Genomic DNA, 24,589 nt, shown 5'->3' with positions numbered 1-24,589 from the left:
TCTAAAGCAAAAAGATTAGGGGTGAACCTGCCTTAAGGGCCAAGTCCAACAGGCGCTAAGAAGGGAAAGGCGGTGCACAAGAGGACCATCTCGCGGTGGATCATCTTGTGTATCCAGGCATGTTACTCCATGGCCAAAAAGGAGCCCCCTGCTGGATTGCGGGCTCATTCTCTTCGGACCATGGCTACTACAACTGCTCTGGGCCGAGGAGTGCCCTTGCAGGACATTTGCCAGGCAGCTACGTGGGCCTCGCTGCACACGTTTGCACGACACTACTGCCTGGTCAGCCAAGTCCGAAGGGATGGCTTCTTTGGCCGTTCCGTCCTCCAGGACTTTCTGGTGTGATTATTGGTTCGCAGACCCACCACCGGGGTTGGTATTGCTGGGGTATCTATTCTAAGGTAAGGAATCTATCACTAACGTGTCTCTTTCAGATGCACAAGTTACTACTTGTGTAACGATATATCTGTAAGAGACATTAGTTAGTGATAGATTCCTTACCGACCCACCCATCCTCCCCGTTCTGCGAACCGATATCTAGGGTTAAGGTCATCCCCTTTCAGAGCCCTAGTTTCATAGCACCAGTGTTGGTTCTATCATGGCTCTGCGTATCTGGCGCGAAAAAGCTGTGTATCAGAACTGACGTCAGCGCGTATGGGCGGCGTCTAAGTACTCCAACGACGTCATTCCGGCGCTAATGACGCTAATGGCGCCGACGATGGACGCGGAGCCGCGGACGACGCCTACCGACGCGCAGGGGTATTGCTACGCAAAATAATTCCGGATCCAGTCTGACGCCTGGGGATATTCTAAGGTAAGGAATCTATCACTAACTAATGTCTCTTACAGATATCTCGTTACACAAGTAGTAACTTGTGCATCTGAATAAGATATCTAGCCGCAGATTCCTTAACATGGAATATCCCAGGTGTTAGGCTGGAAACCTTTGCTCGAGCAATACCCTTGCGTGCCAGTCGGCTTCCTAGGACAACATCGGCGCCGTTTGCACCGGAAGTGACGTCTGGGTCACCTATATAAGCTTCAACTCACTGCGGTGACATCAGTTCTTTTCTTTCCGCTCCAGCTAGCACAGAGTGAAGAGTGAAAAGTGCCACCCTCTTTCACTTTTTGAAAGGCTTTTTTCAATGTTTTGTCAACTTTTTTTGGTTTGTAGGTTTTTTTTTCTATGTCGAAGAAGTATTCTGGATTCAAACCATGCGGCGCCTGCCACCGTGCCATGTCGGTGACAGATCCACACTAATTTTTTCTCTGGTGCCTAGAGCGTGTCCACGACTCAGTCGTGCTTTAACTGCCGGGCCATGGCTCTGAAGGCTTTTAGGGAACGGTCCCGAAAGCTGCTGGCGGCCTGGCATTCTACTCCACGTCGCTGGTTCCGTAGGTCTCATTCCCGGCTGAAAGGAGGGTCTGTGCCCAACTCCGGGAGTCCTAAGTCTTCATCACCCCGCTGGAAGGCATTGAGTTGGTCAGATAAAAGGCACAAGAAACACAAGAAGTCAAAGTGTGCTTTCTCTTCTTCCCATCTGTCGGCTGACGCGATGGAAGAGCCTCAAAGCTCTAGGTCTCATTCTGCGGAACCTGCACCTGGGTCACCTCCGCCCCTCCCTGCATTTCCACGAGTTAACCCTGCACAGCTTAAATATTTCTCGGACGCCATCTTTTCATGTTTGGGAGATCCGACCATCCTAGAGAGCCTGAAGGCTCTGGAGGGGCTTCATCGGATTCTGTGCCGGCAGCTCTATTTGATGGCCCCAAAAGGAACCGGTGGGGAATCCAAATCAGCGCCATTTGTACCCCCTGCGGCCTTCGCCTGCTCCAGCCCCTGCTTGGAGATTACCGACAACGCAGGTCAATTTCTCAGCCTTATTTTGAGGTGCTAGGAATGAAGGAGGATTGGGAGGGGTCGCTGGACCCTTTACACAAGCAGACTGAGCACGACATGGACTGGTAAGAGGAACTGAGTGAGGTCAGTGGACTGGATACCTCGCTGGATTCTGGTCTGCTTTCTCCACCTACCGTGGCTATGAAGGAGGGAGCTACCTATGTTATGGTGGTGATAGGGGCAGCCAAGGTTCTGGACCTTCAGCTCCCTTCACTGGACATCCAGCCGAACATCTTGACGGAGGTTCTGTAGCTGGGTGTCTCCTCCTCGGAACTCCTCCTACCTTACAACAAGGCCTTAACCGATGTTCTTCTGGGCACCTTGTCCAAGCCCAGCACAGGGGCTCCTATAAATCAGCTATTCACCCGCCGCCATTGCCCTGCATCGGGTGACCCAAAATTGTTCACCAATCGCTCTACTCCAGAGAGCTTGGTGGTCCTAGCCTCTACTTCACAAAGCGTGTTCCCTTTCGAATCCTTGGACAGGAAATCAGTTGGGACGAAAAGAGTCTCTCTTCTGCCAGCCTTGCTGTGCAGTGAGTGAACACTGCATGCCTCTTGGGCCATTACGCCCACTCTTTGTGGGAAACGGTTGCACAGGTGCTGCCACAGGTTCCGAAGTAGACCGGGACCTTTCTCTTCCAAGTGGTATCGGACAGGCGAGATGCGGGCAAGTTCAGCATTCGTTGTAGGCCTGACACCACTGACTCGCTGGGCAGAGCAATGTCGCCAATGGTGGCTATTCAATGCTTCACCTGGCTTAGGATTTCTGGCTTTTCTAGGGATGTCCAGGCTTCCCTTATGGACATGCCCTTTGATGGCACCCGTTTCTTCGGAGACCAGACAGACATTGCCCTGGAGTGCTTTAAGGACTCTCAGGCTATGGCCAAGTTGTTGGGCCTCAGTGACCAACCATCCCCTGTCTGATTTTCGACCTTTTTGTGGCCACAGAAGAGTCTTTCATCTGCACCAGCCGTATCCCAGCCACAAGACTGTGTAAGTTCAGTAACCTCTGCGCAGCCATGGGCTTGGCTCCTTTCGACCCAGTGGATCAGGCTGCCAGAGGTTCAGTCAGTTCACTCCTACCCCTGCTGCCTCTAAACCATCCTCGTCCAGCCCTTCAGGATCACGGGTGGCCGGTTGGTGGCAGAATCAGCCTTTACGTCCACAACTGATGAAACATCACATCGGACAAGTGGGTTCTTCAGATAGTCCGGAAGGACTACTCCCTACCTTTCATGACAACCCTTCCCTCCATGCCTCTGACTTAGGACCAGATGACGGAGGACTACCTGAACTTGCTTCAGGAGGAAGTCAAGGCTCTCTTGGACAAGTGAGCCAATAAAAGGGTTCCAACACCAGAAGTAGGTTGTAGTTGCTATTCCCACTAATTTCTGGTCCCGAAAAAGGACAATGGCCTTTGTCCTATCCTAGATCTGCGAGCCCTCAACTACTTGCTCGGAAAGGAAAAGTTCATGATGCTCACTCTGGCTCCAGTCTCATCTGCCCTAGATCCCGGAGACTGGGTGGTAGCCTTAGACTTGCAGGACGCCTGTTTTCACATTTCCGCTGTGCCTGCTTATCGGCATTATCGAAAGTATCCTGGTAGGCCATGAGCACTTTCAGTTCATGGTGCGTCCCTTTGGCCTTACCAGCGCCCCTTGGGTGTTTACCAAAATGACAGAGGTGGTTGCAGCTCATCTACACAGATCAAGGATGCCAGTCTTCCTCTATCTCGACAACTGGCTCTTGAAGGCGAGCTTGCCCCAGGCTATCGCCTTCTACCTCCATACTATGATGAACCTTCTGCTTTCCTTGGAGTTCATTGTCAACATGCCGAAGTCCAACCTGACTCCCTCTCAGACTCTCCCTTTCATCAGAGCTGTTCTGGACACTGCAGTTTCTGGCCTATCCTCCTGAGTGGCGAGTCCGGGATATTCAGGGTTTGATACCGATGTTTCAGCATCTATCTTGGATTTTGGTGAAAATGACTGAGGCTGCTGGGCCTCATGGCCTGCTGCATCCTGCTAGTGACACATGTCAGATGGTATATATGGGCTCTGCAGTGGGACCTGAAGTTCCAGTGGGTGCAGCATCTGGGGAATCTCTCCAATGTAGTCTAGATCTCGGAGGGGACTGCACAGGATCTGCAGTGATGGCTGACCAACCTTGATTGGGTCAGAAACAGGTCCATCTCCCTTCCCCAACCAGATCACTCAGTATTGACAGATGCATCACTCCTGGGATGGGGGGGCCATCTGGGAGAGGTGGAGATCAGAGGACTCTGGTCTCAGGCGGAATCCAGATTCCACATCAGCTTGTTGGAACTCCAAGCGATTTTCTTCGCATCAAAAGCTTTTTTCCCTTCCATTAAGGGAAAGCTGGTTCAGGTGTTCATGGACAACACCACCGCTATGTGGTACTGCAACAACAGGACGGGGTGGGTTCCTGGACCCTTTGTCAGGAGGTCCTGCATCTCTGGGCATGGCTGATACAGTAGGACATATCCCTGGTGGTTCAACACCTGGCAAGTTCCCTGAAGGCCATGGCTGACAAACTCAGCCGTCTATGCCTAGCGAATCACGAAAGGCGTCTCCATCTGGAGGTTGCGCAAGGTCTCTTTCAGAAGTGGGGAGAGCCTGGTTAGATCTGTTTGCCTCCACGAGAGCACGCAATGTCAGTGGTTTTGGTCACTGGAGTTTGCAAGGCGGCACTCGCTCGTTGACGCTTTTCATCTCAAGTGGAGCTTAGGCCTCCTTTGTCTTTTTGTCAATACCACTCCTCTCCAGAGTGCTCAAGATGATAAGAGTGACCGGGCCCAAGTCATTTTGTGGCTCCGGACTTTGCTCTGAGAATCTGGTATCTCGAGCTTCTCCAACTGAGCATTGATCCTTTGATCTGGCTGCCCCTTCGGGAGACTTTTCTTTTTCAACAGCAGGGGAGGGTCCTCCACCCGAACCTGCCAACTCTACACCTCCTTACATGGAGTTTGAACGGCTGCAGTTGACAGCATTTGACCTTCCTCCCGGAGTCTGTGATGGAATTTTGGCAGCCAGCTGTTCCTTTACCAAGACTGTGCATGGCTTCCGGTGCAGAAATTTGGAAAATATTGTACAGAGAGGTCTATTGACCCTCTTTCTGCTTCCCTCTCTCAAGTCCTTCTCTTTATTTTGACTCTTACCCAGTAGGGCTCTACTCTGGGTTCTCTTTAAAGGTACCTTTTGGCCTTGTCTGCCTTCTTGAGGCTGCCAGACCAACCCTCTGTTTTTTTAAATCCCCTATTGTGAACAGATTTCTTAAGGGGCTTGTACACATGTTCCCACCTGCCCCATTCATCATGCCTCAAGGGGACCTTAATTTGGTTCTCACCTTCCTGATGTGCATTCGGTTCAAATCTCTGCACAACTTCCTACTCCAGCTGCTTTCTATCAAAACAGCCTTTTTAGTGGCAAGAATTTCTGCCAGGAGGGTCAGGGAATTACAGGCTCTGTCATCCAAGCCTCCTTACCTGACCATCTTCCTTGATAAGTTGATGAGTCGCACTGGAGCCTCTTTCTTACCAAAAGTGGTAACACCATTGCACGTGCAGCAATCAGTCATCTTGCCCACTTTCTATGCTCCTCCGCACCCCTCTAAAGAGGAGGAGCGACTCCACTGTCTGGACCCAAAAAGAGCGTTGTTGTTCTACCTTGACTGTAGTAAGGAGTTCTGGGTGAATGACCAACTCTTTGTGGGGTATATTGGATCAATGAAAGGTTGTGTGGTGCAGAAGAGGACTAGCTCGCGATGGGTTATCCTCTGCATCAAAATTTGCTACGCTCTGGCCAAGAAGGATTCTCCTGAAGGCGTAAGAGGTCATTCCACCAGGACTAAGACTGCAACTACAGCGTTGCAGTATGGTGTTCCAGTCCTTGTCATTTGTCAAGCATCAATGTGTACATGTTCACTAACATTACTGCCTGAACAGTCAAGTCAGCAGGGATGACCTGTTTGACCGCTCTGTCCTGCAGGACTTCCTGGTCTAACTTTGTTTGCAGTCCCTCCTCCGGGGAGGGTATTGCTTGGGTGTCTATTCTAAGGCAAGAAATCTGTGGCTAGATGTCTCTATCTGAGCGACAAGTTGCGTACCTTATGTAACGCCTTATCTGACAGAGAGACAATCTAGACACAGATTCCTTACCGACCCACCCATCCTCCCAGCACTGCAGACAGGTCTTTAGGGTCAGGGCTGTTCCCTTTCAGGGCCCTATTTGTTATACACACACCACTGTCAGTGCACTTCATGGCTCCGCGCTCCTGGCGAGGGAAATTCATAAAAAGTAACTGATATCAGCGCGCCAAGGTGGCTTCTCTATAGGTGATGCAGATAGTGGGATATTCTAAGGTAAGGAACCTGTTATGTCTCTACCACATAAGGCATTACCGAAGATAAGTAACTTGTCCTTTTGGTCTCTTAGAAATACTTGAAGCATTCTTTAGCAACAAAAAAATATTCCTAAGTATTATATATACGCATGTCGGAATAATTAGCCTTTATGCTCGACTAATGAGATTGCATGTCTTTTCACCCAAATGCCTGGGGTAGCAAAAGTGACATGCACTTCTTGAATCCTGATGACATCACTGAATTGTCCTGATGGGCTACATTAAAGGCAAGAATTGGATTCTACAGAGAGTAAAATGGATGCATGAAGTTTATTTACTTACTCTTCTACTTGTCACCTTCATGGCTCTTCAGACGAGTAGTAGCTTGGTCATTGCTAGGGTTTCCACAGGGCAAACAAAATGTAGCTTCTGCCACCCTACTTGATTGATGTTCCTGCTCATGAGACTATTCATGCTCAACTAGTCCTTGTCCTATTTAGTGTGTGCTTTGTGTAGATGGATGCAAGTGGGGGGGTTTCTGGTCTTGAGTTAGACTATTGGGCATGTTTTTTTAAATATCTAATAGTTTATGCCAAATTACAGATAATCGGACCTACATTTATGTGTTGAGGAGATCTTTAATCTAACGTAGAGCGAATTAATTTTCTAGATGGGATTATGTTATTTAGAAAGCACTGCAGCAGCTGGCTGGCTGATTTTATTTTTCCTTTTGTCTTTCTTCTACCTCTGGCATGAAGTGGACGAGAATAGGTGGCTAAAGAAAGTGTCCACATGTACCCCTCCTCCCATGTTCTTGTTACAACAAGCTCTTCCATGTGTTTAACATTAGCTCATGAATTGGGAGTGTCTACTAATGTAATTATTGCGTTTTGTCTTAAATAAGGTGTTTTCTTAATTGATGTATATGAGTTATTTTTAGATTTTTTATTTTCTGTCCACCTTAAGCTCATTTTGGTGCTAACTCTTCTCTCATCACAGTGGGCATACGATTATCATCTGTAGATTGTAATACAATATTTGGTAATCCATATTGGTTTTATAGATTTCTTCAGGTATAATTGCTAACATAATTATTTTTATAGACTGTGTAATGATGAAGTGATGTATAATCATTGTGCTTTCCATGTTTTATGAGAAAACGGCCTGAAATGGCAATGTACTGAAATGCACATCACAGACCTTTTTTATTTCAGAAAACAAATAAAACATAGTTTGTAATGTAACTATAAGTAGCTGTATGGTATATTTTTGTACACTCACGCTATACTAGAAGTAGTATCACATATTGTTTATTTCAGATACAAAAAACGGTTTCACAAGTTCGACAAAGAAAAGAAGGGATTTATTACAATACTTGATGTCCAGCATGTTTTAGAGGTAAAACCTTTTTTTCTACGCAATAATTTGTATTTTTCTAATTTGACAAATGTTTCATTAAATAATTTGAGTTGTGTTTTGTATTTAACTAGAACATCCATGTCCAAATGGATTCTAACACACTACATGAAATTCTCAACGAAGTGGATTTAAACAAGAATGGACAAGTTGAACTCAATGAGTTCTTGCAGGTTAGTAGTTTTCCCATTTCTTTTTTTGCATTTGACATCAAGTAAAGTGTGAAGACTGGAGATACATAATGGTGTGTTGGCTACTGGTTCTGTTACTGGAATTCATATGTTTTGTTGTTAATAATTTCCCAAGCCCAAGAGTCTTATTTAAACATAAGTTTTTCTGATAAGCACAATAGCAGAGCTTAGCTGATCTAAAAGAGACATCTAGCCGCAGATTCCTTAACTTAGAATATCCCCAGGCTTCAGACTGGATCCAGACATTTTTTTGCAGCAGCTCCTCTGCGCGCCGGAGGACCGCGCCACACGACCACACCCTGACGTCGTCCACGTATGTGACGTCAGCAAGGTCATATAAGTCCCTCCCAGCACGCTGACGTCGGTTTCCTTCTTCTATGCGTGCAACGCGGATCCAGAGTACGCGATTCCTCTGGCCTGTTTTCAAGCCCCTTTGGACGCTTCGCTTCTGGAACAGTGTGCAATGCCTTCGGGCTTTAAAACGTGTACTTCCTGTTCACTGCAAATGTCCACAACGGACCTTTTCTCTGTATCTGGTGTCTGGGCGAACACCACGACTTGACGGACTGCGACGCCTGCCAACACCTCAAGCCAAAGTCCCGGCGGGATTGCCGGATGAAGCTTCTTTCGGCTCACCTGTCCCGGTCGGAGTCGTCTCGTCCCCCGGCCTCTTCGTCGCCGGCAGGCCGCTCTGGTTTCAATTTGCGCCGTTGATCTTCCTCTGGGGCCCGGGGATATCGTTCGTCCCTTATTGGTAAGTCGCGGCGCATGTCCCGAGGTCCTCAACCTCACTTTCATCTGTTGTCAGGGGCACTGGTTCCCGGAACCATCAGTCGACAGTCGCCCCCCCCTATCCGCCCTGTTCCGGCGCGGGAGCGTCTTGGACCCAGATGGAGGCTTATACCGCGGCTCTGCAGGCTGCCTTTGGGTCCTCTCCTGTCCCTGGGGCGTCCTCGGGGCATCTGCTACTTACGCGGTCCCCGACGGACTCGCTGGTGGGTTCGCCCCAGCGCCAGATGAGCACTTACCCTCCAGGGACATCTGAGATATGGTGTCGTCAGGGCGCTGCCCTGCTAGGTCCCCCTCTACGATCCACATAGTGTCGTCAGGGTGCTGCCCGGCTGGGTCCCCCTCTACGACCCATAGCACCCTTGCCGTGCCGCATAGTCCTGTAGGGCTCCTGTGGCGTTGCAGGTGGTTGCTGGTGCTCGAAGGCTTGTCCGGAGCCGGGGTTAGCGCCATTCCGGCACCGTAAACTGGCCTCCCCGGCTCCGACTCCACTTCTTTCTTCAGAGTCGGAGCCTGTGGTGGTTGAGGCCGAGTCGGCGCTGGTGCGACGCCAGAGGCTTGCCTCCCCGGCTCCGGCGCCATCTTCTTATTCGGAAGCGGAGCTTGTCGTGGATTCGGCACCGGATGGGGCCAACTTGCTGTCGGATGGAGTATTTTTGCCGCCGCATCAACGCCAGGTTGTTTACTCTTCTCCGGAAGCTTCTGGAGAGAGTTTGGTGTCGCCCTCATGCCCGGCGACGCCAGATGTATTCTTGCCTGTGCCCCCCCTTAGAATTTGTGGACCCGGCAGGATCCCCACCTCTTCTGGAGCCCCTGGACCCGGCAGGCTCCCCTCCTCCTCAAGAGCCCTATCAGGACCCTCATTTGTCAATGGGGCACCCTTCCGTTGGGCATTGGTCACACCTCAGTGTCTTGGAAGGCTTAGTTTACAGCCCTCACCTACAGATTAGCTGCTGTCCCCTCTACGGAGGGTTACCAAGGCCGGTGCAGCTTTTCTAAGAGTAGTCTCCTTGGCCACTCTGATTTTGAACATGCAGCCCCCTTCAGTCCCCTTGTCTGTGGACCCTCTGCTTGATGGCCTTCACTGTGGGTGAGGGAATGTGGAGCCGCTTTTGCCCTTTGAAGCTTCTCTTTATTATGCTCTTTGGGCACCTGGGTTCAGCCAGCTTCCGGTTATCTGGTGGCTCGTTCTGTCTTGCACCGCCACCGTCCTGCTCCACATGATCCAGTTCGCTTATTTGTCCATCCTTACGTGCAGTGATTTGTTTTGCAAACTGCCTTCCCTTCCTTGCCTCGGTTAATGCTTCCTCCCTCCCAGGAGTCCAGGTGGCTTTTGTCGTGGGTCAGTACATCTTTGCCTCCACTAGTGCTGCCCTACGGTCACTAAATACAGTGTGTGTCCTGGATCGGGCTACCTCTGCCTTGTGGGACTCTGCAGAGTCTCTACTTTCCGCCACCTCTGAAGGCACTCATGTTGACCTCCTTCATCTTCTCCAGGATGGCTGTGACCTTGCTGAATTTACAATCCGCTCGGCCTTGGATAGTGCTGATTCCTTAGGCCGGGCTATGCTGGTTCGGTTGCCTTGCGGCGCCATGCTTGGTTGCAGGATAGTGTATTCCCGGAGAATATCCGGGAGCAACTTGTTGACTACCATTTGATGGGGTTTTGTTGTTTGATGCTCACGCTGAATCATCTGTTCAGCGCCTCCTTCCGGGCTTTCGCCCTCTCCCTTAGGCCGGTATTCCTCAGGTGGTACCTTTTCATTTAGCATCCTTTCGATGCGTTATGTGTTTTGAGCTGGCAGTTAGCCTACTGTGGCGGTGTTCCACAGATTCTTGAGTTTAGTCTGGTCCTCTGACTGTGGTTTGCCCTAAAAGGTGTTCCCCGTTGTTTGGGGTGTGCCACACTCCATGTGGGGTGCTTGTATGCTATTATATAGCTCTGCTTTGTCAACTGGGCCTAGAGATCCCTTGGGCTCTATGCGTCACCTGGTGGTCTTATCTTCCATTGTACGGTGCTCAATGTTGTGCCTTGGTGCCGTTTTCTATAAGTTATGGGTCGTCTCGCTTCTGCCTCATTCTCCTCCTTGGGAGGTTTTCATGGTGTTTATCACGCTTCAAATGCGGCTTTCGCCTGCCAATAATGCACTGGGTGTGCTCCTATAACAACCATGTTGCATGGTCGTGGCTTGTTACCTGTCTTTGCTATCTACATATATGTGTGTATATATATATGCAGGTTGCCATGGGTACTCTTCTCCCTACGTCTTCACCTCTCTTCGCAACTGCGAGAGCTGGTCCAATGTCTCCATTTGTCAGGGAGCTTTTCAGTGATGCATGCGGGATTGCCAATGGGGTCCTTTTTTGCTGTCCACTTCCTGGGGTGGTTCCCCAGCTTTACACTGCTCCCTTCTTGGTGTTCAGATACTGAACAATATCTCGCTTTCTGGATAAGGGTTACCTTACTCCCATTCGGAGGGTGTGGTCTAGAATTCTGAGATTCTTCCTCCGTTTCTATTCTAAGTTAAGGAATCTGCAGCTAGATGTCTCTAGCAGATGTACGAGTTACTTACCTTCAATAACGATGTATCTGGTAGAGACGTTGTCTAGCCGCAGATTCCTTAACTCCCACCCATCCTCGCCATTCTGCGAGGTCCTTGCCAAGTGGGGTTCTCTACTTGCCTCTTTTAGTTGCCATTGGTTTTTCTCTCACGGGTGCTCACATTATTTTTTTATTTTTTTTGTCTTCATCCGTGCAACAATTATAGTAAGGAGATCTCAGGGTCCCTCTCTTTTTCTTCCGGGAGCGATCTGTACCATCTCACCATCCTAGGTGGAGTTCATGGTGGGACCATCAAGGAAAGAGAGGGGGCCCCTTACTTCCAATTACTATTCTGGAAGGTTACTCTTCGGAGTGGGATGAGTTAGCCATTATGGCTACTCCTATTTGGCCTTCATCATTTGAGTTTGTTGCTTGCACTTAATCATAGGACCTATTAAGGAGAAAGTAGGGAGGGCAGCAATATATACACCAGTAAATATTCATTCTTATAAACCCATATGATGATTTTCCCATAACTCCCAGAAGCTGTATTTTTTAGGAAAAGGCTTCTTCTTCTTGTCTACGTTATAGGTTTTAAGCACTGAAGATAGCCACTCTCTATGCATTGGTGAGACAGGGGTGATCCATTTTACACATATCTCTCTTCTAGCCAAAAAGATCAATAGGAACACCAAATTTTCTTCCCGTTTTGTTAATTTTTCTACTGTTGGTGTACCCTTTACCCCAAACAATAATAAGTCAATACTCACGGTTCGTTGTTTTCCCAGCACCTCTTCTAATGTCTTACCCACTTCCTTCCAGAAACCATCTAGATCGGGGGGAACAGCCAGAACATATAAGGTCATTGGCCTTCTGTAATCCACATTTCGGGCAGGACTTCACCGTGGACTCGCTGAATTTTGATAGTTTTTCCAGCGTCCAATAAGCTCTATGAATGGTATGTAAGTGGTTTCTTTTTAAGCAACGGACGTTATAATTGACCAGCATTTGCTTACTGATACTTGCCATAGATTACTTGTATCCAGCGATGGCAGCTCTTTCCCCCAAATTCTCTCCGGTAACTGAAATTCCTCTTCTCCTGCTACTATGAGAGCCCAGTACGAGAATTATATCCCTTTCATGAAGGGTTTTTCCAGCGTTTTTCCTTCTAGAAGTGCATTGCCTGGTTTAGTTTCCTTGATTGACTTTGTTCAGCTTAGGAGTTGATAATATTTAAACTTAGAGCAGAGTTTGTGCTTTCCTTTAGGATCTCCCACTCCATGATTTTATTCTGATAGAGCAGTTGCCCCCGAACTACTATTCCGGCCGATTTTAAGGGGGTCGCAAGATAATCTTTAGGGCACTCTGGTGTGTATGGCGAGTCCCAGATTGGGGTTTTGTCACTGAGGAGGGGGATATTCACAGTAGATCTAATGCAATACCACAATTTGGAGGCTGCCTTTAGAGTCTTCAGCTTAACTTAAAAAAATAAATTGTGTGACCAAATTTGAAAAGGAAGTGGCTCGTGTTATTTGTCATTTTCTGTATATACAATGGGTAATCCTCATATGGGCCTAACATTATTCTACTGTTTTTAAATTGGAATGTTCTACTATATTCTAAAATATCCGGGGTGGCTAGCCCTCCCTGACATTTCCTTCTCCTTATTTTGCTCCACGCAATTATAGGTTTTTTCGAAGACCAAATGAAACTTGATAATTCTCCCTGGATTTTCTTAATGGACTCCCTGTTAAATTCTAACTGGATAGCACTAAAGATGAAAGTAAATTTCGGTAGGATTGACATTTTAAGGATATTTGATTTACCCAGAACCGTCAAGGGTAACCAGTCCAAACTTTCAATAACCTTTTGACTTCCACCTGCACGCTATGGATGTTAATCTGGGCTACTTAATCTAGATCTTTAATCAGGTCGATACCCAGGTATCTAATTTTTTCCCTATTATAGGGGCTCGAGAAGTCCTCATTCCAAGTCATGGTTTCGGTCTTAGACTTGTTTATTTGGTAGCCAGAGATTTTCCCAAACTTGGTCAACATCTCTTCATTTGCTTTAAGGGCCTTCCTTAGATCACAGGTAAAGATCATGAGATCGTCGGCATAAAGGGCCACTTTTTTATGCCATCCTTGGTAAATAAAAGGAACAATAGAGAGATGGTTCCTGAGACATTCCTCTGCCGGTTCAATATAGAGATTGAACAGCAATGGGGATAGGGGGCAGCCCTGGCGAGTCCCCCTCTTTATCAGGATGTGTTCAGTTAGTTCCCCATTAATTAGTATTCTGTCTTTAGGAGAAGTATAAATATTTTCTACCGTCTTTGATATATTAGTTCCTAAATCAAACTTCTTTAACACTTCAGTCAGGTATATCCAGTTAACTCTATCGAACTCCTTAGCGCCGTCGATAGTGATTATAGAAAGTGGTAAGTTCTCAGAGGTGGCTATATCAATTGCTCCTATAAGCTCATGTGTAAGATCTTGTAAGTTTCTTCCTACTATAAAACCCTTTTCGTTAGAATTAATCAGGGAACTCATTATTTTACCAATTCTTTTCGCTATTATTTGAGTAAAAATTTTATAATCACAATTTAAAATGGATATAGGGCGATAAGACTCACATTTTTGGGGGGTTTTACCTGGTTTTAGGAGGACAGAAAGTGTTGCATCATTCCAAGAGTCTGGGATACTACAGTTTTCAAGAAAAATTCTATTAAAGAGGGTAGTAAGGGGGATCACTAAGATATCTTTTAATTACTCACATTATTGCGCCTCTTTGAGAATTGCCATATACAGCTGACTCCTTCCAAGGGCTTTCTTTCCTGTAAAATGGTGCCTTCTGATTGTCCTTCATCAGGAGATTCATCTTCTTTTCTTCTCCTGCTGCCTGCCTTCTCTACCTCCCGCCTTCTCTATTGACTCAGGGTTTTTGTCTCCTCTATAATAGTCTTCTTTGGAAATCTGTTGAGCTCTGTTTCAAACCTCCATTACTAGGGGGGAAGTGCCAGTTTTTTCATACTTTCCTGCAGCGGACTGTTCTTTCTGTGCTCCGTTCTTGCTGGACAGCACAGTTCTACATGGTAATGACAGTCTATTTCTGTCTGTTAAGATATTCTTCTCTTGTTGCACTTGGGGTAGGGTCTTAACGTCGCTTGCGGGGCTCTTTCTCACAGCTTTTTCACTTATATGTAGGCAGTGTCTAATTCTGTCTTTTACGTTGGTGTCTTGTACCATCTACCTTCTTGTTCACAGATTTTTCATCCTTCGCACACTGTTCCCATATTTTCACAGTTGTTTGTTGAGGGCTCCGCGTTGTGCCGTGGAAAAGTTTCTCCGAAGAAAACTGACGTCTGCGCGCGGGGAGGGACTTGTATGACCTCGCTGAGGTCACATACGTGGACGACGTCAGGGCGGGTCGTGTGGCGCAGTCCCCCGGCGCGCAGAGGTGCTGCTGCAAAACAAATTCCGGATCCAGTCTGACGCTTGGGGATATTCTAAGTTAAGGAATCTGCGGCTAGATAACGTCTCTACGAGATACATTGTTACCGAAGGTAAGTAACTCGTACTTCTATGTATAATTATCAGTGTCCATTTGGTTGTAGTATTGGAATTTTTTTTTAAGGTAAATGTTGTAAAGCTGACTATCACAGGTTCTGTTTCATGGTTCATCGGCTATGGTTTGAGCAAAATTGATCCATGATCTTGCAGGTTACTTATTACATTTTTATTAATCACCTTACCTCTTAATATCTAAATTATCCAGATTGGCTAGCATCCTTTATTCATAAACTGCATATTTTAAAGATTTAAATGCAACATTTCAGTGGTTTCAATTGTTGCCTGACATTTGCTGGTAAAAAAAGAGGAACAATCTTATTACAATGGTGGAAACTGCTCATGAAAGGCTGTAGATAAATGAACATTTAAATTTGAACACATTTTATTGGTGTCCCCCAGTGTGCCTTTTAAGCCCACATAGCAAAGTGATAATATATGTAAAAACAAAATGGCACACACTATATATTTTGGTTAGTGTGCTCTTTTAGTAAAATAAAACCCACAAGCTTTTTCACTATTTAGGCTTGCTAGACGAGTCCCTGAACATTTTTAATGGAATTAAACTATTTGTTTGCTATTTATGCTTGAGAAAATGCTAGAAAGTTAATGTTTCCTACTTAATTGTGAAAATCTGGTTTAATGGTAAAATCAGATTTTTGACAACTTAAGTGGAAAAGTAACTAGCTGTATAACAATGTATGTCAGGCTGCCCTAGCTAAAACTGGAGTAAGCCAGTTATGACACTCATCGCACCTCCAGGACTGGAATATACATCCTTGGCTGGGAGAGTTAACAACTCTTGCTCAGAAGGCAATTGCTTGCCTTTGAGTCCATGAAAGGAAATGGATCTAACTCCTAACCACTTAGCATGGATCAGCCATCTAGAAATGGCAGAAACCATTGGTAGGACGAAGGGCAGCTTCAGCATTACCTCTTTTGCCTTGGAAATGCCAGGAAAAGATTCCCCTATTCATTCCCTGAACCCTTCTAAATAGCTAGGCTCCAGTCAATGTAAGGGAGAGACACAGTTTTCCAAGGAGGAGAGTTCATCTAAGAAAATAGGATTGGGTTGTAAAACATTTCCAACACTGGCTACAGTGCAGTATAAAACTTCTACTTTGAACACCTCCACAGAAAATTACTGGAAACTGGGAAGACTCCTCCTGAATAAGAAGGCTTTGCACGAATAGGACTCCTTTTGGAAGAAGAGGACTCACTAACGAACTTGACAACTCCTGAATCCTACTGGCATACACGGACTGGAACTGCTTTCCATGAGCCAAGTGGTTGGCCTCCTGTTTTCCTGCTTCAGGGACATGAAAAGCAGATTTACTCCTGACTCCAAGAATTCAAGCTGACCACTAAGGACTACACTCTGCAGGAGACTTGAATGGAGAGAAACCTAACCAGATGTGTGAAAACGTTGGGGACCTAGTCTTTTTTTCGACTTCTGGACATGATGCTGAGGCATGTCCAGGAAGGTCACACTCAAGACAGGAAAGAAAGCAAGGTTTATCCCAGTGTTATTCTGTACTAAAAAGGTGTTCAAGGGTAACTTGCAGGCAGGAGAGGTATACGACCTTGGGGAGCATTACCTGGCTACAACCGCCAGTCTTGCTGGAGGATTTCGACTTCCGAAAAAGTGTTTACGTCTTAAATGAAAACATTGGGCTAGGGTGGGGTAGCAAATCTAACCAATCTGCGAAACAAACCCTCTGCCTATGAAACCCAGGTTTGTTCGGCTCAGAATATTTGGTGCCACAGTCAACAACAGGATTTCGTTGATAATCTATATTACTTCCAGGAATTCTTGTCAGCATCCACCTTTTACTTTGCAATGCTGGAAATTTTGACTTCCATTTTACAGACTAAGGGTCAGATTATGAATGTGGTGGTCCGATGGACCGCCAAAGCCACAGTGGCGGTGCGGCAATCTGCACCAGCAGTCTGACCGCTGTGTAATGGCTTTGGTAGTCGGACTGCCACAGTACCACTGCGACCGCCAGGGATCCGCGACTCCCTGGTGGTCTTGAAGCGGTCTGAGACCACAATATGCTGGTGGTGTAGCTGCTGCACTACCAAGCATATTATGAGTTTCCTCACTGCCCTCCTGTAGGAAAGTAAGATCTGCTTCTATAGTTACCCCCACTTTTTGCCTGGTGCTAAGCTGTTATTGACTAGTCTGACTGGGATCCTGCTAATCAGGACCCCAGTCTATTTGGTTTCTCTCAGAATTGTAATTGTTATCTTCAGTACTTGGGTGCATCCCAGATTGGATACTGGGGTACCCTTGCCAGTCCCTAGTATTTGGTACCCAGGGCATAGGTACCTCAGAGGTCCCCCATGGGCTGAAGCATGCATTATGCCACCCATGGTAGCCCTTTCAAAATGGAACTACAGGTCTGCCATTGCAGCCTGTGTAATCTGGTGCTAGCACTACTTAATAAAAATGTGGGTTTCCTATAGCTAGGGTCACTGCACATAAAACCTATAAGGCACCCCTATAGCAAGCCTTTACAATCTGAAGGCAGGGTGCTTGGTTCTAAGTGAGAGGGTGCCCCTGCATGAGCAGGACACCCCTGCAGCCCATTCTCCCTGGTTGTCAGTGAAGCAGCCATATACCATATAGAGAGGCACCGCTTAATCACGCAATGACCATCTCGAAACTGGCTGCAACAAATCCTATCATGTTTGGTATCAAACATGTTGGAATCATACCTCCCACACCATTTGGGAGGTATGATTCCAAGCACTGGAAGAGACCTCCGTTAGGGTCTCCATGTCCCGGTACCAGTCTTCCAGACCCGGACAGCACAAAATGGTTGCTGCCAACCAGAGACACGATTCTGACCTCCTGCTGCTGGGCCATGCTTGAGCAAGGGAAGGCAGAACAATAGGTATCCTGTCACAGGGAGGTGTGACCAACTCCCAGACAGGATTTATTGTATTGGGCAGGGTGGGTGCGCTTGCCAGCGCCACTCAGTCTGCATTAGGGGCATTTTCGGTGTCCCCACACATAGTCCTGTTCAAACCAGTCCTGGGAGCCGTTGGCTCTTGCTCTGGCGTGAAACTGGACAAAGGACATGGGAGTAACCTCCCCACTGTCCAGACACTCCCCTGGGAGGGTCCCTTGAATCATCACAACCCTTTCCCTAGGGTACATAAGGGCTTACCTGGGTGTAGGTCCCTAGATTCACAGTGGGATAAGATTCAGATCAGACTCCACTTCTTCTACCGTCTGGACACTCTGGACTTCGTTTGGGCAAGACTTTGTCTTCCTTCCAGTCTTCTCCATCATCTGTGCACCTTAAAGGAACTTTCCAAGGCCTGTGGGTATCAAAGACACCTGAAGGAATCTCCCTTGGTATGAAGGAGCCACTCCCCTGCATTCGCAGGCATCACAACTAAGTCGTCCAGCCGGCTGATCGTGAGCTCCTCCGGACTCCGAAAGGTTCTGCAACACAGGTGGTGGTTTTCCACAGCTCCCGAGGCCTGCCCTCCCACCAATTTGAGGCCAGTATCCCATGTGGGGGCTGCAATAACTGAACCCCTGTGCACCACGTCAACTTGCAGTTGGAAATGCTTGTTCACTTCCTTCCAAGAAGCTCTTCGGGCTCCAAGTAGCCCCAACCAAGAGCATCTCCTGTGACCAAAATCTTGGGCCACACCGCATTGTGTGCATCTTGGCCTTCATAGTTTGGTGAGCTGCTTGAGATCCTCTCACGACTTCAGTACCTCCGGCCTGTGGGTCCATTTGAGGGTCACCTTTGCTTCTTCTGGGGTCCCCTGATTGCTCAGGGCCTGCACAGACTTCCCTGCTTGTGGCGAGTCCCTTGGCCCTTGCTGGTTCCGATGCTGCTCCTTCTTCAGCTCCTGCGTTGGTTGCCTTTGCCAAGGCTTGTCGGTGCTCTCGCCGGACACCAACCCCTCAGCACTAGACATCCTTCCTGGGACAGCTCGTTCACGGCTCCTGGACGTCCTCAGCGTCGCCTGGTCCTCACAGCTGCAGAGTCAAAGTCCTCGTCAACTCTCCTGCAACACACAACATCGAAGGGCATTTGTCTTCCAAGTCTCCTGGTCACTTCTGAGTGACATAGACTCTGTACTCTCTGCTTGCAGGTACCTCTCAACTTGAATCCTGCTATGGATCCACCAGTCACCTTCTCCTTCTTCAGCAGCTGCACTTTCCTTAAGTCCACCATTGGGTTCGACGGCGGTTTCCGACACCATTTCACACATATGCACCTGGCTTCCCTGGTGTAGATAACGTGAGTACTACGGTATCCATGGGTGGGGTGGCTCTCCAACCTTCTGTCTTGCTCTTTCACGTGTTTCCACACTGCACACGCTCTCCGTGGGGTTCCTAGTCACTCACCTCGGGTGGTTCCTTGGATCCCCAGTACTTCTATGTCCTCTCAACATTGTCTTGGCCCCTCGTGGTTCTTATACCACTTTCTTAGTGTATGGTTTGGTCCCCCACCGCCCCCTGGTGTCCACTGTGCAACACATGCTTTTTACTGTGTTTCTTTGCAAAGTATTGTGTGCATTGTGCATATCTCCGGGTGGGAGATATTTGTATGTGTTAGAGAGTATTATATAATAAATAAATATCTTTATAAATACCTTGTGTGGTACTTTTTCACTTAATCTATAGTATAAGATTGCATTCTGGTAAAACAAGCTGCTTTACACTCCTTCTGGACTAAGCCTGAAGGCTTCTCTTCACAGCTACCACTTAGAGAGCTTTCTAAGGTTTTCTAAGAACTCTTAAATCCCCATAAGGGTTGTCAGGACTGGTGCAAGGTGTCCACTTACATAGGGGTACATCATATACCTGTCCAGCATCTCACACCTCCTTTTCATGGTGATGAGCTCCCCATGAAAAGGGTGGCGGTGAGGAACCTAAGGGAGCCCTACAGGACCTCCTGCTGCCTTGGTGCACGGGGGTGCATGCAGGGGGCACATGGTGTGCCCCCTGTCTTTCTGCACCCCTTGTTTCTGCATGACGTAGACTTTACAGTCCATGCTGTGCTGGAACACGCTGTGGCTGTCCCACAGTGCTGCCTTTCTAAGGCTCTCCTCTAAACCTATGAAAGACAGTGAGGTGGGCCAGCCGCCGCAGGACCGTCCACCCAGATTACAATTTGTAATCTGGCGGGCGGTCGGTGATGGAGTTCGGCGGTGTGGGAGCGGGGCGGTGGCATGCTACCCCGCTCCCACATCACCAAACTCACAATCTGGCCCGAGTCCCAAGGTCAGAACATTGACCGAGGTGACACTCTTGGTCTATATGACCTCCATTCCATCACACATAGCCTGAAATCATGATCCTGAGCAACATTTATATAGTGCTAACTACCCCTGTGTGAGGTGCTGAAGTGCTTTCATGCATGGGTAGAATTCTACTCTGTAGGCTGCACAGTCTTTGTTTTGATCCTATATGGGAAGTGTTTCCATGCCATGTGTGATCACCAACGAGGTGCAGTTAAAGAATTACCTATGACAGGATAGATGCGATGGGAGAGAGTGAGTCAAATGCATGACAGGACTTAAACAAGTTTCTAGAGATTGATCTGTCATTCGCATTTCAGGCATCTTAAAATATGACTGACTTCTCTCCAGCAGAACAGTATCATCTACGGAAAATGAATAGTGCCTTAAATTTGAGGATCCTTGATTTGAAATAACATTTAACTAAATAAATTGCATTCCTACTCTTAAAAAAAGTTTGTGGTTCTAGCAACTTAAGTTACTCAACCGCTGGGTCTTGTGGCATTTCATTCATAGTTCCACCCCATGTGTGCTCTTAATTGTCAGCAGGAGCACAACTAAAGAAGATGTGCTGAAGGAAGCCTTGAGGATTTTGCATAACCTTTATTCAGCTCCTGCAAGAAAATGGACTCAAAGTTTTGGGCACAACTTGCTGAACTGGATTGTGTTGTCTTGCATCTTCCAGAGTGGAGGTGAGGCACATCCTAATAAGAATTAATATGTGCCTGGCTTTAATGCAGCCCCATGCCAAAAAAATAAATTTCGTAGATACCCTTCGAAATAAGATCTATAAGACCAACTTCCTCCATCAGACCCACATTAGTGCCATTTAGGTAGAAGAGCCATAACATTTTTAAATTGTGTACTTCTTGGTAGATACCCTTTTTTCTAGGAAAAGCTACTTTACGTAAGAAGTGGCTGAAGCATATTTGGTCATTTGTTTTTCTTTCCTCAAATAGACATCGGAAAATCAAACAAAGCAATCGTACTCTTGCCATTTACTGTTAACACATTGTTGCACTCTCAGCTGCTTTTCTCTAACTCATAATGTCTAGAGGGTCGGTGACAGCTGAGTAGAATACTTCCTCTAGTCAGCACAGCCTTTGTAACTTCTCAAACTGTATGGCGATGCAGAAGAAATACAACTATTTAAAAATATGTCTTTATTGATTTTCATTTGCAAAAATTCAAAAAAATTAATGGATCCATGTCATGACATATCTTCACATAATACATTATACATTAGATAAAAAAGGAAGAGAGAGATAAAATGTAGAGCTATTAAGTTTTTAACCTTTCAATTTATTCTATACATACAAGGAATAGCAGCTCATATCGCCTCGTAGGTTATTACCTACAGAGGAAAAGTGCAAATGCAAGAAATAGAATGATGAAATGTAAAATTCACTGATAATAATCAACAGGCAAACACCGCAGGATAAAAGACAGAATTACATAGTCCCTGCCTGCCTCCTTGCCTGATTGCTCAAAACTACAGAACCCCAAAACGAGTGGACAATGGGCGTTTAAAATTTGTTTAGGCTGACCAGTATTGATTTACCACTTTTGCAATCAGAGGCCAAAACTATCTCTCCTAGCTCCTTTTTCTTCGTCCTCTTAACTTGTATACCGAAGATTCTATATTGTAGATAGCCAGCATTCTAGACTGCCAGTTAGAGAAAGTAGGAGGCTCAGTGCCTATCCATTGAGAGGTAATACATAAACGGGCGATGGCCATTGCGATGAACACATACCCTATCTCTGACCTCACCCTTTTATTTGTCTTTGCTATCTAAAAATCCCAATATTAAAAGAACTGGGATATTTAACACAGAGAACCATAAAACCATAGTTTTTTTAAAAAACTCACGGTCCTACAAAAAGAACATCCGTTTTGGGCCAAGAGTAGAACATATGTAGGGTGTCAGCAGCTTGTAAACCATATCTGTTATATTTCCCTCCCCTCATTCCACCCCATTTGGCTATCTTTGCTGGGGTGTAATAGAGATCAAAAATAGACATAACTGGGAGTCTCAGGAGCCGACATGTTATCAACACCTGGTTTGCCAATTCTAATGAATCCTCAATATAAATTGCTTCCCTTCCAAGCCTACTCTCACATTTTGCATTCTGAGCATCAATGTCATCTGGGGAAGCTTGAATTAAAATTTGGTAAATTTCCCCAATCCGGGACTTACTCCTCACTGTCTCTACCAATGGTATCTTTTCTAATATCAGAGCTGGCCTATTCCCATTTCCGAAAAGGAAACTCCGTATCTGCAAATATTTAAAAAAAATCTTGTTTATCTACCCCAAACTCTTCCTGTAGGTTCATAAATGACAGGAGCTGGCCTTCCTTATTCAGTGCGCCCAAAGAACTAATCCTATTTCTCCCCCATCTAAAGGTGCTTGAGTCCTGAAAAATTGGTGGGAGGATACCCAGAGCGGACAGTGGAGTATATACATTTAAGTTTGGAAAGTTCCGTTTCCGCAGTACCTGTCTCCTTACTCTATAAGCAGCTTTCAGTATTTTAAATGTAGTCTTTTTGTAATATCTGGGTTCAAGTATGCTGACAAAGCAACCCTTGGCTCCACTTCCCAACCCTAGTTCATATATAGTCTGTCTGACATCCACTGGAATTTCAGCCTTATAACCCACTAGTAGAATACCCAGGTGAAAATAGATGCCCAATAGTAAAAGAGAAAGCTGGGAATAGCCCAACCCCCGGTGTCTTGGAAGGGTCATCCATTTGCCGTCCTCCTTGGTCTATGATACCCCCATAGGAATCTATAACATATCCTCTCTATCCTTGCTAAGCAAGACAAGGAAAATTCTAAAGGGACAGTTCTAAAAACATACAAGAGTTTTGGGAGGACTGACATTTTGATAACATTACTTCGCCAAATAAAGAAAGCTGCAGATGGTTTAGCCTCTCCAATTTTTTGCTTACATTATCTACTATTTGGGCGATATTCAAATCAGGAATTTTGTCTACAGCAGCTGTGATTTTGACCCCCCAGATAGGTTGCCTCTTGAACAACCGAGAGGCCTGTAGATCGCATATTCCCTGAGCAAAGAATCCGAGTTTTCTCCAAATGTAATTTATACCCTGAGAGGATTCTAAACTGTTCGACTAGAATCTTCACCTCTGGAAGTGCCGAGACGACATCAGCGGAAAGCACAGCAATGTCGTCCGCATACGCCAGTGCTCTATAGTCTTATCATTGACCCTCACAGCCTTGGTATTAATATCCAGCTTTAGCTTTTTTAGAAAGGAGTCAATATAAAGAGCAAAGAGTAGTGGAGAGCATGGACACCCCTGCCTAGTTCCTCTGCTGATATCAATCAGATTTGAGTCCTGCTCTGAGATGCGAATTACAGCTTTCAGTAATAGGTTTTATGCCTTGATTTCCTGAATACATTATCCACATATTCCCTTCCACTGCAGGACAGACCACAGAAACCGCCAGGGGACCCTGGTGAACTCTACCCCCAGCGGTGATTCCGTGGCCTGAGCCCAGTCAAGAAGTGATATGACCCGGCGTACATGATCTGCCGTGTCCCTGCCGGGGATAAACCCACGTTGAAAATTTAAACCAGAGGGGTGATGACCTTACCCAACCTGATTGCAAGTATTTTAGAATATATCTTGCAATCACAATTTATAAGTGATTGGGTCTATATGATGCTGGAGACAGGTCAGGCTCCCCCTTTTTTAAATATGACTATAGTTGTCTTCTGCCATGAATTGGGGACGTAACCCCTTTGGGCCAGCTGGAATATTTGCAGCATATCTTGCCGCAAAGACTGCAAGAATGGTCTATAAAACTCTATGGGAATGCCGCCCGGGTCGGTGGCTTTGCCCAGGGCAAGAGAAGTTAAGGCATCCTCCAGTTCTTCCCAGGTGATCGGAGCTGCAAGGATTTCATTTTGTACATGTGTGACCTCCATCGTTTCTAGGTCTTTAAGGAAATCTTCCCGAGATTTTAACCCTGGCAAAGTCACTCCCTCCGTATACACCTATTTGTAATAGTTTTTAAATGTATTCAATACTTTTACTGGAGACTCTTGAATTTGCTCTAGATGATCTCTAATCTTACAGATTCTATTGGTCACCTCTCGCTGTGGCAGGCATTTTTGCCAAGACTCGCTCTGTACTTTCTCCCAGTTCATATAGTTCAGACCTACACTGTAAATATTTGGCTGCCACCTCCGATCCAAAATGTTGATAGATTTTAGATTTAATAATGGCAATTGCCTGTTGACATCCTCGATTTTTTGTCCCTCAATTACTGTCCCCATAAGTTCAAACTCTGCCGTTCTTAGCTGCTCAAACCATTTTCGAATTTCCTCCATTATCGCTTTCTGTCGGGAAATAGAAAAGCTCAAGGTCTCCCCTCGAACCCCTGCTTTAAAAGTCTATGGTTTCAGAGACTGTGTCTTTATTAATATCAAAGAATTCCGCAATCCACTTAGCCATATGATCACGATATGGTTGATCATACAGAAGTTTCCTTTCAAAGGTCCAAAGCATCTGAACTCT

At 46.4% G+C, this 24,589-nt stretch overlaps 1 protein-coding gene across 2 annotated transcripts in view; it reads left to right on the top strand.

The window, feature by feature from the left end:
• GPD2 (glycerol-3-phosphate dehydrogenase 2) overlaps positions 1–24,589 on the top strand; it is a 1,314,993-nt gene that overhangs the window by 1,033,804 nt on the left and 256,600 nt on the right. For both annotated transcript variants that reach the window (XM_086956671.1, XM_086956673.1), the window contains exons 15-16: positions 7,584–7,662; positions 7,755–7,853. In XM_086956671.1, the coding sequence (XP_086812797.1) occupies positions 7,584–7,662; positions 7,755–7,853 (178 nt within the window). The remainder of the gene's footprint in view (positions 1–7,583; positions 7,663–7,754; positions 7,854–24,589) is intronic.

Source organism: Lissotriton vulgaris, chromosome 2_1 (genome assembly GCF_964263255.1).
Source record: "Lissotriton vulgaris chromosome 2_1, aLisVul1.2, whole genome shotgun sequence".
In the NCBI taxonomy this organism is placed as follows: domain Eukaryota; kingdom Metazoa; phylum Chordata; class Amphibia; order Caudata; family Salamandridae; genus Lissotriton; species Lissotriton vulgaris.
This window is presented reverse-complemented; position numbering and strand designations above follow the sequence as displayed.